Raw genomic sequence first — 13,100 nt, 5'->3', positions numbered from 1 at the left:
GACTATTTATTTCATCCCGCCACAAACATCCACATTTGTGGTAATCCACAGACCTCATCCCTGTCAAGAAACACAAGCTGATAGAGTATAGCTAATAGAGTATAGATAAGCTATACTCTATATTCTATTCTATTCTATATGTATTAGCACCCATCTCTCAGTCCCCTTTACATCACGTCTTCCTCATCAAGATCAGCACCAAAATACAGAGAAACTGATTAAAGTTTATACTACAGATAATCAATGCATTTCTGTCAGGAAGAAGGACAAGCTATAAAAGATGCAACAGCTTTCCCTGAACTCAACTCTCTGGTTTTGTTTTATTTTTTTTTTCTCCCATCCACTAGGTCTTTAAAATCTGATGGTCATCTCATATTTGTAAATAAGAAAGTGAAGGATCAAGTCATTGTACATTAGTTACTGCATGGGAAGTGCCTAAGTGCAGTTTCTTATCTCCAGTGAATGCAGGGGGATTCAAGACAGCTTAGCCTTCTGTTCAAGAGCCATCTGCTTTAATACATCATGTTAAAGTCAAAGTCTTGAAAGGAAAAATGTTGTCACAGAAGGCAAAATCTTCCTACAAACATCACAGAGAACAAGTAGCATCTAAGGGAAAGTAACCTATGGACGTGACTCCAGAAAGGAAAAAGGGATCTGAACTCATGGTGTAACAGGGGTATGCAAATCAACGGTTTCCATCAGTGGAAAATAACATATATAGAATGGATGAACATTTCAGTAAGGTAAAAAAGCACATCTTATCTCCAGCAGATCTCAGCACCCTATCTTGAATCCCCTTGCTACAGACTTTTTTCTTTTTTTTCCCCTGGGAAGGTTTTATTTTTAATGTGTGAGTAAAGCAGAACAAATTCTCTCATGTTGTCTATGATCTCTTAATCTCAAACTCAGCACAGATACATAACACTGCTTAATGGAGGAAAAGCAAGAAGTATTTGATTACATGTTTGATCTCTTGAGGAATATACAGGTGCTGTAGAGCACAGTGCACAGCTCACAAACATTTTGTGTTTCACTATTAAAAGTGACTAAAATAAATAATTGGTTTAACTGATAATACTTTTTTCCCACTAACCCTGAAAATTTATAAGATTGTTTTGGTTACAGGGAAGTCTGGGACAGAAGAGCAGAATTGTCTCTATAATGTTATTTTCCACAGCCAGCATCCATTTCAAGTGCAAGGGACACTCTTTGCAGCATGACTCTCCATGACTTTGGAGGACTGAAACTACCACTGACATTTGCGTTTTGATTATGCTTCTTATAAGTAGGTATGATATTAAACAAAAGCTCTCTGTTTTTTCTTTACTGCAGAGATTTCACAAAATGAATGTAGCATGGTATTAAATCTGAAGTGTAGCATCGTCCATCTAGTTGGAGAGGTATATATTACTAGTCAAAATGCAAGGAACAGGCTCATACATTTGTGCCCTGTATCATCATAGTGTTACTACTCATGAAGTTTCTGCTAAATACACAGCAAAATTGCTGTATCTAGTGGAGTGCCCCAAGGGTCAGTACTGGGGCCTGTATTATTCAATATGTTCATCAATGATTTGGACAAGGGAATAGAGTGTACTATCAGCAGGTTTGCTGATGACACCAAGCTGGGAGGAGTGGCTGACACACCAGAAGGCTGTGCTGCCATCCAGAGACCTGGACAGGCTGGAGAGTTGGGCGGGGAAAAATTTAATGAAATATAACAAGGGAAAGTGTAGAGTCTTGAATCTGGGCAGGAATAACCCCAGGTTCCAGTATAAGTTGGGGAATGAACTATTAGACAGCAGCATAGGGGAAAGGGACCTGGGGGTCCTGGGGACAGCAGGATGAGCATGAGCCAGCACTGGGTCCTTGTGGCCACAAAGGCCAATGGTACCTGGGGTGGATTAGAAGGGGGGTGGTCAGTAGGTCAGAGAGGTTCTCCTGCCCCTCTACTCTGCCCTGGGGAGACCACACCTGGAATATTGTGTCCAGTTCTGGGCTCCTCAGTTCCAGAAGGACAGGGAACTGCTGGAGAGAGTCCAGCGCAGGGCAACAAAGATGCAGAAGGGAGTGGAGCATCTCCCGTGTGAGGAAAGGCTGAGGGAGCTGGGGATCTGGAGCTTGGAGGAGACTGAGGGGTGACCTCATTCATGGTTATCAATACAGAAAGGGTGAGTGTCAGGAGGATGGAACCAGGCTCTTCTCAGTGACAACCAGTGATAGAACAAGGGGTAATGGGTACAAACTGGAACACAGGAGGTTCCACTTAAATTTGAGAAGAAACTTCTTCTCAGTGAGGGTGCCAGAGCCTGGACCAGGCTGCCCAGGGAGGTTGTGGAGTCTCCTTCTCTGCAGACATTCAAACCCACCTGGACACCTTCCTGTGTAACCTCATCTGGGTGTTCCTGATCTGGTGGGGGGATTGGACTGGATGATCTTTCGAGGTCCCTTCCAACCCCTGACATTCTGGGATTCTGTGTGACTTTGCTTACAAAGAGGCACAGTCTCCTTTGAGGGGACACGACAGACACCTCATCTACACAGGATTGTGAAAAATGGAACAGAATGGAAAAGGCCTTTAAATTTTTTTCCATCCATGGTAATAAGAGTGTTGGGACCACAAATCAGGCTGTCACAAGGACAGGGTAGGTGTCCTCAACTACTGATTCAGCATCTCCACTTGAGTCGCACCTGCACCTGGTCCCTGTCCCCCGCTCAGCATCTGCTGATGTCTTTGGTCCAGCTTCTCTGGGAAGGACAAAGGCACAAGAACAGCCAAGGCCACCACACTAAACTTCCCTCCTGAAGCTTGTCAGGAGAGTTACTGAGGTAATAAAGTGCGAACGGAGCTAGAGACAGTGATAAATTTCCCTTCTGAACAATCAATAAAATTCTCTCAGCCCCGCTCAGGCCCATACTGTGGATGCAAGGGTCGTAATTACATTGTCAAAAAGTCGAGTTGCCCCAGTCGACTGAAACTCCCTTTCAAACTGATGTGTGATTGACGGGCAGTTGATGGGTGGCACGTTCTGATTGGCAGGGGAGTTGGGTAAAGCCAAAGGCAACAGTGAAATTTCCCATCCTGCTACAACCAGCGGAGCAAAGGACTGACACTCACACGGGAATTGTAGGAAACCCTTAGTCATATTAACATATCAAAGTGAGGAGCTGACAGCGCTTACTAAACAAGCTGAACTCAACCGTGGCTGCAGAGCATCCCTCAAACTTCCCAGTCTGAAAGAGTAAAAGACGTTAAAATGCGCCCGGTCCTGTCTTCACCAAGACAGCTAAGAATTTGGAAGCCTGCTTATTTAATGATTTTGATCTGAAATAACATATATAGATGTAGATACATATGTATCTCACAAACATATATTGTTGAGCATATCAGCCTCTTTCATATATATGAAAGAGGTTGTCACGCTCAACAATTTTTCTATGCCACAGACCACACTGGTGCTAAATTGGAGACAGAACAACATGTTTCTGTTTCTTGTAGGCAATATGAATCCAGCAAAAGAACACACTTCTTTTGGTCTTGTTTTCTAGTGGGATTCTACTGCTTCAATGCTAAATTGTGGATTACATGGTTTGAATGAATCTTAATTGCAGCCATGCACTGGGACTGTACATATTGCAAAGCTCAGAAGTTACTTCATAGCTAGTCTGCATTTCTTGTATAAGAAATTGATAAGAATTCTTGAATAAGAATTTATAAGAAATTGAAACAACGAGACGTTTCCACTAACAAGCTAAGCCATCTCTGACTCCATCTATCTCCATCTAAGTAATGCTTGGGTTGCTAACACAGACCTCATCTTGGTTTCCTCAGGAATGAAGAATCACTGAGAGTTATGTTGTAAAACATGTAAAATATCAGTGAAAAATGCCTCGAGGGTACCAATATAGACACCTGGGTTTACTTCTCTCCATCATATTGCCAAAATAACACTACAACAAGTACTTCTGCCCTGTTCACCTCTGTAATATCATGAGTTGTCTGTGAGGATGGAGACCACAAGCCAGTGGTGAAATGGAAAGTAGCACAAGGGACAGAGCTACATGAAGATATTATTGGCTTTACCCACATTGCTAGAGAACAAAACATGAAGAAGACAAGGCTCTTGCTACAAAGCACTGAAAATTTAAGGACAAAATCTTGACTTTCTCATAGGGGTCAAACAGAGAATGGAAAAATACTTCGAAGAAGCAGGAGAAGACGCAGAAAGTGAAACAGAAAAAGCTGATACCAGGAAAATTCAAATCAGGCATTTTAATACTCTTCTTAAAAAAAAAAAAAAATAATAAAAAAAAAGGATGATTAGCTCGGTAGAAAATACTGGCTCCCATCTCCTTGATGTCCTCAAAGACCAAGCCTTTCTGGAAGGCACACTTTAATCTTATGGGAGTTACTGAACTCAAGGCGGGGATAACTGTGTGAAACTCAATGGCCAGTAATGGACAGTCATTTCAGCCCCAATGATCTAACAGTAGTCCCTCACCGAGCCCCTCTAGGAAATGGGATAGAAACACTCTGCCTTTCTGCAAAGCCAGTTTACTGAAATTACTAAAGCAAGGAGGATACAAACACCGGCCAATATGAAGGTTGACACACAAGAACATAAGAGGGGGAGATGAGGCATTTAGATGAGTTGGATTTTTTTTTCTCCTCTATGACACATACCATCTTCAAAAACAGTCCATTCGTTAAGAGCTTGACAAACGTGCATTGCACTAATATTCATGCCAAGTTTGGACCTGAATTCCATATCAAATCTGCTGCACCGAGAAATGGTCATTTTATACCTGTGTTTAATAGCCTTCCAAATAAAGCTGTGTCTCTAAATTCTCCTACCCCTCAACGTCTGCAAACCTCTAACCATCTTCTGTCCTTTAGGTCTCCTGACTCTTCCACTTGGTAGGAACATAGAGCTCAGTTCCTGTAGTGCTCCCTTTCAGAGAAAATCCGTAGAATCATAGAATGTCTTGAGTTGGAAGGGACCCACAAGGACAATGGAGTTCAACTCCTGTCCCTGCACAGGACAACCCCACAGTTCACACCGTGTGTCTGAGGACGTTGTCCAGTCTCTTCTTGAACACTGTCAGGCTTGAGGCCATGACACCTCCCTGCGGAGCCTGTTCCCGTGTCCAGCACCCTCTGGGTGAAGAACCTTTTCCTTATGTCTAGCCTAAACCTCCCCTGGCAGGTCCAGTGGTTAGAGCAGAAGATCAGGAATCTAGGACTGAAATTCTTGGTATTACCACAGTTTTTCTGCATAACCCTGGGCTTCTAATTTATGACAGCAACCTGTGCTGAGCAGGTGAGGCTGTGCAACCCACCAGGAAAACAGAGAGATATCAGCTGTGCTCCTAACTCTGGAGACAGACCGATGACATTGGGATGACAGCACAGCATGGAGAGATGGAAAACACACTGACTTTGCTATTGCTTTGAGGAGTATCATCCAGCTGGCATAGGTTACTAACTGTAGTATGCTTCACCATGGGACCTACCTGGCAGATCATCATCTCTTGGAAAGCCCAAGATCCATGCTCTCTTTAGGGAGGAAACTTGCCATTTGTTGTGCAGAGAGAAGAGGGGAGAAAGACACCCCGTTCCAGGAGCAGAGCAAGCACACATGGTTCAAAACAGCCATCTGAAGTCCAGCTTCCCTCAGTTCCAGCAGGACAGGGAACTGCTGGAGAGAGTCCAGTGCAGCCACCAAGATGCTGAAGGGAGTGGAGCATCTCCCGTGTGAGGAAAGGCTGAGGGAGCTGGGGCTCTGGAGCTAGAGAAGAGGAGACTGAGGGGTGACCTCATTCGTGGGGATCAATATGGAAAGGGTGAGTGTCAGGAGGATGGAACCAGGCTCTTCTCGGTGACAACCAATGGTTGGACAAGGGGTAATGGGTTCAAACTGGAACACAAGAGGTTCCACTTAAATTTGAGAAGAAACTTCTCCCCAGTGAGCGTGGCAGAGCCTGGACCAGGCTGCCCAGGGGGGTTGTGGAGTCTCCTTCTCTGCAGACATTCCAACCCGCCTGGACACCTTCCTGTGTAACCTCATCTGGGTGTTCCTGCTCTGGCGGGGGGATTGGACTGGATGATCTTTCGAGGTCCCTTCCAATCCCTGACACTCTGTGATTCTGTGATTCCAAGGGACAGGGACATTAATTTGTGGACAGATACATACAAATTGAAACATCTTCTAGGCATGTAAATGACTTCCAGGGTTTCACAACTACTTGATACCCTCTGTCTTCTTGGGGTCCTGATTTTCAAAATTACTCAACTCCCAATACGAGAATGGAGATAAAGCAAAACATTCCTCCAAAAATTTTTCTTTGTTTTGTTTTCTATCATTCATTTGTCCTTTGCTTTTGAAGAGAGGAAAAAATGTACTTACCATGAATGGAAAGGGTTCCATTCCTCACTGCCAGGAACTTGATCCCATATGGAAACAATGGTGGAGAATTGAGGCTTCCGTAGAGATAGATGTGTGCTTTGTGATGGAAAGGGGCCTTGGGGGATCCCACCTGGAGCTCTCCTCCATCAGATATCAGAATGTAATGAGCATGCAGTTCTACAGGTCCTGGACCAATGAACAGGAGTTTGCCACCTGAAAAAAACAGAAGAGCAACTATAGGTCTAATAAACAGTCATTATCTCGCAGTGAAAAGATCTGTAAGAGGTGGGTCAATAAAGGTTTTTGCAATAAAATTATGAGATGAAGGGTAAAATAATAGTGCTTGCTTTCCCTGTACCCTTATGGATTTATCAGCTCTTTACAGACCGTACTAATTCCATCCACTTTTCAATTCTACACAGGCTCTCTTTCTTGACTTGGTCAAGGCCATTTAGCCTGGGCAGACATCTAAGTCTCTCCAATTCCAGTGCAGGGGGGGTTATGCTTGAAAAATCCCCATCTTAACCTACCCACTCTCCAAATGTTAAAAAGGGGTATTACTACTAAATTTGTATGTTACTTTTCAGATTACAAACTACTTGTGACAAGGAGAGGGGAAAACAGCTTTGGAACATAAGAACTGGCAACTCTTTTAGATTAGTGGTTGATTTAATTCTGCATACTCTTCCAACTGCTGTTCAAAACCAGATGCTTCCAAATACAGTGTAAAAAGCTTTTCCCTGTTAGCTGGATGTGAGATGATCTTCTCATCCCAAGAAAGCCTCATCTTAATCCCTAATCAGAGGTTTGCTTCATCTCAAAGCATCAGGTTTCATCTCCGTGCCAACATTTTCCTTTTACCATCTATTAGCATAACTGGATAAATTCTGTCAATAATACAGACCTGATCCCTTAAATCTTTCTAAAATAAGCCTCGACGACTTCTTGAAGCAATGAACTCTGTGGCTTAAGCACACAGTGCATGGAAAAGTATTTCCACCCCTTGGTTTTGACTTAGTTCTGTCAAATGCCTCCTTTGTTCTTGCCTTGTGTGAGCTGGCAATGACAGTCTATCATCTCAGGGTGGTTTATTCTTTTATCTCCTTCCGTATTTTCTCTCCTGCAAAGGACACAGTCACTATCTTTATAATGTATTTGGACAGAATGGACTCTCAAACACTTAAGCATTCTGCACATGGGACGTGTCTTCCTTGGATCTGATCTCCTTACAAAGGGTCTATCACCCTCCCAACATTTCCCTGTTTGTTAATTAGCTAATAACCGTGTCACATCACACCATAGCCAGCTTTCCACTGGTCTTAGCAGTTTTTAATAGTGACCTCTATGCCTACCAAAAAATTTGGCTTTTCTTCCCCACACAATGCTACCAATCCTTAGCACAAAGCATAAGGGAGATCAGACCTCTGCTTTAATTTCGGTATTGAGACCAAAAAAGAGAGGGAAGACGTTTCAATGTAGAAATCAGATTGCAAACTTTTGATTATTGCCTTCCTGTTATCAGGTCTTGTGGTTCTCAGTGGTAAGGGAGATACACAACATTTGGACACTTTCCACCCAGTTGTGTTCATTCCTGCCACACATGCTGCTTATCCTGATCTCCTTATTTATTCTTGCATTGAAGGAGTTTCCTATTTCATTGATCTCTTAGTCTTCTAGCAAAGTCTTATAACTTATTCACAGCTCTAATTCCTTAGTCTTATAACAAAACTGGTGTTTGCATAAGCACTCTCCATTGAATATTTTGTTCGCAGATTTCAGTAGGTTCCAGATAAGTTTTTACAGAATATGCATAATAGACAAATCTCACATTTTCTTGCTTATAACCACAGGGAACCACAGGATTGCTCCCACCAACACCAGCTCCCCTATGTGTAAATTGTCTCTTTCCCTAGACGTACTTTCTACATACAAATATATTTCTGTTAAGCTTATTATATAGTGTTTTTACAAATTATACTAAGTACACTGTAATAAGAAAGCACAAACTTCAGCTTGTTTCATGCAAAACAACACAAAATATCTGACTGTTATTCTGAGATACATCTGAGAGTTCTAGAAAAATGAAATGTTCTTAATACAAAATGTTCTATGTTGAAATTGGGATAATGCTTGAAATGGTATTCATTTGCAGACTGAAAGGACCATTAGATCATATCATCTGTGTACATCATTCTATTGAAAAACTGAAGGAAGTCAAGTCGTCTGGGTTTGACTGCTGCATACCCCCCAGAAAGGCAGACAATCAATTAAGTGACTTGGGAATACCATTCTACTTTTTTCTATGATCACATTTTCCAACAGTTAGTCTCTCTTACTGTTCACAATTTCTGCTTTATTTCCATGCTTAATTTGTCAAGGATGAGCTTTCAGGTAGTGGTTTTCTTTGTACTCTCCTGCATTGCACTGTAGAGAGGTGTAGAAAACAGCATTTTCTGTAAAGGTGCTTACAATAAAATCAAATTTCAACCCTTATTCAGACCAGTTGATGAAGTTTTTAAGAATCTCCCTGTAGGGAATGGTCTCCAATTCATGAAACAACAGATCCTCTCCTACAGCCTCTCCTTCTGAAATTGGAAAGTAAGACCTCCTAATCCTTCTGTTCCTTTATTGTTCTTGATGCTGCCCATAGAGACAAAACTAGTTTATCTTCACATTCTGCCTCTTGTTTTTCGCAGTTAAAAAAACAACATACTACCTCCTTTTGCCTCTTCATTACACTGGGAGATTGGGTGGGTATCCTTGGGCCATGTTGACTTCTGATCCTTTTCATAATCATGGCTTTATCTAACAAAGTCCCTTATTGTGTTATCACAGCTTTCATTCCTAATTGCTCCCTGCCCAGCTCTCTTATCAGTTGTGAAAATCTGCATTTGGTTTCAATGGCATTCCCAAAATATGATCATTGATGGTTCTCTGTGTACTTTCAGATCATCAGTGATGTGCAGTGGTATTCAAATAGGCACAAAAATGGTTTCCCACTGACATTTTATTTTTTGAGGTTATGCATTGTATGTCTGCTAGCTGCTGTGAGATCTTGGCAGGTAATCCTCAGTCATCATGCTATCACATGTTTTAAAGAATTAACTTCATCAAATATACTTGCTGGTTTCTTAGAAAATAAACTAAAGTTTGATGTGCTTTTTTCCATTAAAAAAATCTACCCTGTCATTCAGGAACTCATGTGGCTAGTAATTTATGGAGTCAAATAGCATTTAACTTCATACAGTTATTTCTTTTGACCTGTGTTTGATATCAGATTAAGCAGCCGATACTTTTTCCTTTATCTGCCTGGATCCTGACTCAAGATCAGAACTTCTACAGCCCTTTGTAACTTCCCATGTACTTTGATGTCTCTACCAGCAGTTTTAAAACTCTTGAATGAAACTGGACCTGTTTAAGAATGTGTATTCCTGAAACATATTATTTAATCTCTTTGTTATATTGACATTCTTGGTAATAAACAGACAGCTGGTCCATCTTCCTTTTATGATATAATTTACCATCCTGTTCCTCCCCATACTGAACAGAAATATTTATTAAATACATTGACCTTATAGCAGCAATGTTAATAATTTTATCACTGCAGTCTAGAAATGGAACTATAAATCACTACAATTTATTTTATTCTTAGCATACGAAAGACATCTTTCCCAAGGTCTTTATTGACTTTGTATGTTCTGTTCCTAATGAAATATGGTCATTTCTGTTTCCACTTCTCATACAATTTTTAATGAGTATTCTAATTGCTTCCATGCTGTACCAATGAGTCAGTAAGGCGGGGAGCCAAAATTGTCCTATCTTTTGATTGCAAAATCATAGTCTTGCCTCAAACCACCTTCTCAAAATCTTTCCCAATTTTCAACCATATTTAGTCCATCCAAAATTGTCAAGCTGTCTACAAGGCAAATTAGCTGGAACTGTGTCCGGTGTTGAAACCCTGGAGGGGTGGGGCCGGGGGCACCAGTGTAGTAATAGTGTTGCAAACCCCACATCATCTTTTTAGCCTGCCACTGCACTCCCTCCAGTAATTCCTTGTCCTTGTAATAGGCTAACTGCATGTCAATTGTCCTGAATGACTTTTTCCACTGTTGATTCAAATATTTTTCATACCTTTCACGGATTTCTGGGTGTCTGACCAGCTTAGATGATGGTGACTGCTCTGCACTGTGCACAAGCCCAAGCATAAGTCCCAAAGTTTTTCAGCAGAATCAGGCACGCAGTCACTAACTGTGCCATGCTTGGCCTGCAGGTTTGACCATCGTGGAGTAAATCCTACATAGAATCAAGGTTTCTACCCCTAGGTGAAGATTTTGATATGTAAGGATAATAATAATTGAACTTCAAGTTTTAGTTGTTACTCTGTGCAACCCAAAACCACTTTGCAATGGTGCAAAGATTTGCAAGATCAAGACAACAAGAAGTCATTTGCTGTATGTGATACTTTGGCTTTCCCTTAGAAGCAGACCCAACATGTAATAACAGAAAACAGATATATCAGCTAAACTTGCAGTCACACCATAACATCATTGTCTTTGGGAGAAAAGAAACACTAAAAAGAAAAGTTCAATTGCTGAAGATAAAAAAAAGCAGGATCACAGAAAATAAAATAAAGCATTAGCAGGGATTCATTTAGGCAATTACGAAGTCTAAGGGTAAAACAAACTCTAGCCAATCTTGCAATTACTTATGTCAAAAAATTGCATAGTGTGCTTCTAACCCTCAGCTCTCAGTATCTTTTTTTTTTTCATTGAGTCAGAATAAATACACAGCTCCTGCTTTACAAGATTGTCTTCCCCCTTTTTTAAAAGAAAATAAAAGTTATGCTCCCTTCTTTTATTGCACTTGACCTCTTCTCTGAAAGCAGAACGCAAGAATATTGCTCAACTGAGCCTTTGGCTGTGACCCTCAAATTGTTTGTTATGGCTGCACAGGAAAGTGAAGTCCTACATGTGACCTTGAGGGTGATTTTATAAAAATCAATCAACTACTGTTATGATGGCCTCCCCACCAAGCAAAATAAATACAATTAAACCCATAATCACTTCTGTACAGTAATGTGCAAATTCAATGGGTCTCTTTAGGTGGAGTGAGGGAGAGGGGGGAGAAATATGTTGAGGCTATTTGATACTTTATGAGAACATCAGAAGCACCATTCTTCTCAATTAACCCAGCAATTAGCCTCCACCTCTCTGCCCAGAAAAGAAATATTTCTTTATCTGTCTTTACAAAAAAAAAAAAGGAAACAAAAGAGAGAAAAACTAAACTGGAGGCAACTCCTTCTGTCCCACAGGAGGGGAGAAACAAACCAAATAAGAGAAAAAAGAAGAGGGAATATTAAGGGGAAAAAACCCTGATAATAAGGTGGGGGTTGTAATCTGCTATGTGAATAATCACAGCACCATCATGCCGGTGGCACAACTGGTTTTAGGAAAATAACTATAACTTCTGAAGTCACAGAATCCCAGAATGTCAGGGGTTGGAAGGGACCTGGAAAGCTTACCCAGTGCAATCCCCCCGCCGGAGCAGGAACACCCAGATGAGGTTACACAGGAAGGTGTCCAGGCGGGTTGGAATGTCTGCAGAGAAGGAGACTCTACAACCTCCCTGGGCAGCCTGGGCCAGGCTCTGGCACCCTCACCGGGAACAAGTTTCTTACTTTAAACTTATCCTTGGTGCCATCTCAAGGCATATCAAGGATAAGAGGGTCATTAGGGGCAGTCAACATGGCATCACCAAGGGGAAGTCGTGCTTGACCAACCTCATCGCCTTTTACGAGGACACAACGAGGTGGATGGATGATGGTCTACCTTGACTTCAGTATGGCATTTGACACAGTCTCCCACAGCATCCTCACAGATAAACTGAGGGAGTGCGGTCTGGACGATCAGGTAGGGAGCTGGACTGTGAACTGGCTGAAGGAGAGAAGCCAGAGAGTCGTGGTCAATGGGGCAGAGTTCAGCTGGAGGCCTGGATTTAGTGCAGTACCTCAAGGGTCAGTACTGGGGCCGGTATTATTCAATATATTCATCAATGATTTGGATGAGAGAACAGAGTGTACTATCAGCAAGTTTGCTGATGACACCAAGCTGGGAGGAGTGGCTGACACTGGAAGCTGTGCTGCCATCCAGAGACCTGGACAGGCTGGAGAGTTGAGTGGGGAAAAATTTAATGAAATATAACAATTGAAGATTTATCAAGTGAAGATTTATCAAGACTGTCCAGAACCTTTCTTGTAGTTTGCTTGTATTTGCTGCATTCAGATTTACATAAACAAGCAGAATTAGATCTGGTGATGGTTACTTTTATCCTGGCTCCCTTGTGAGATGCTCGTTAGAACAAAAAAGACTCTATTTCTCAGGACAGTCTTGTATAGTCAGTGAATGCAAGGTGTGGCCTCAAATGATGGTAATAAAAAAGCCCTCCACATAAAAGCTTCACATTGGAATGAAGACTTTGCTTCCCTCTCAGTTTGGGAAATCCCTAGAGCACTCTAGATCACAACCTAAATGAGAAATATCAACATCTCTTTTATGCACTATGAGAACAACTATGTTAGAAGGATTTTTTTTTTTTTTATGAGGTTTTTGAGAAGGGCTATAAACTATTCTGTCTGAAAGCATGAATCCTCGTGACAGGCAAGGACAAACTTAACGCAGCAACTCTCACAATCCT

The 13,100-nt window shown here is 41.7% G+C and overlaps 1 protein-coding gene across 2 annotated transcripts in view; it reads right to left on the bottom strand.

The window, feature by feature from the left end:
- The window catches only part of PKHD1 (PKHD1 ciliary IPT domain containing fibrocystin/polyductin), a 278,356-nt gene that overhangs the window by 168,589 nt on the left and 96,667 nt on the right, over positions 1–13,100 (bottom strand). For both annotated transcript variants that reach the window (XM_065055657.1, XM_065055656.1), the window contains exon 37: positions 6,408–6,620. In XM_065055657.1, coding sequence (XP_064911729.1) covers positions 6,408–6,620 — 213 coding nt within the window. The remainder of the gene's footprint in view (positions 1–6,407; positions 6,621–13,100) is intronic.

Source organism: Columba livia, chromosome 3 (genome assembly GCF_036013475.1).
Source record: "Columba livia isolate bColLiv1 breed racing homer chromosome 3, bColLiv1.pat.W.v2, whole genome shotgun sequence".
NCBI classification, from domain to species: Eukaryota; Metazoa; Chordata; class Aves; order Columbiformes; family Columbidae; genus Columba; species Columba livia.
This window is presented reverse-complemented; position numbering and strand designations above follow the sequence as displayed.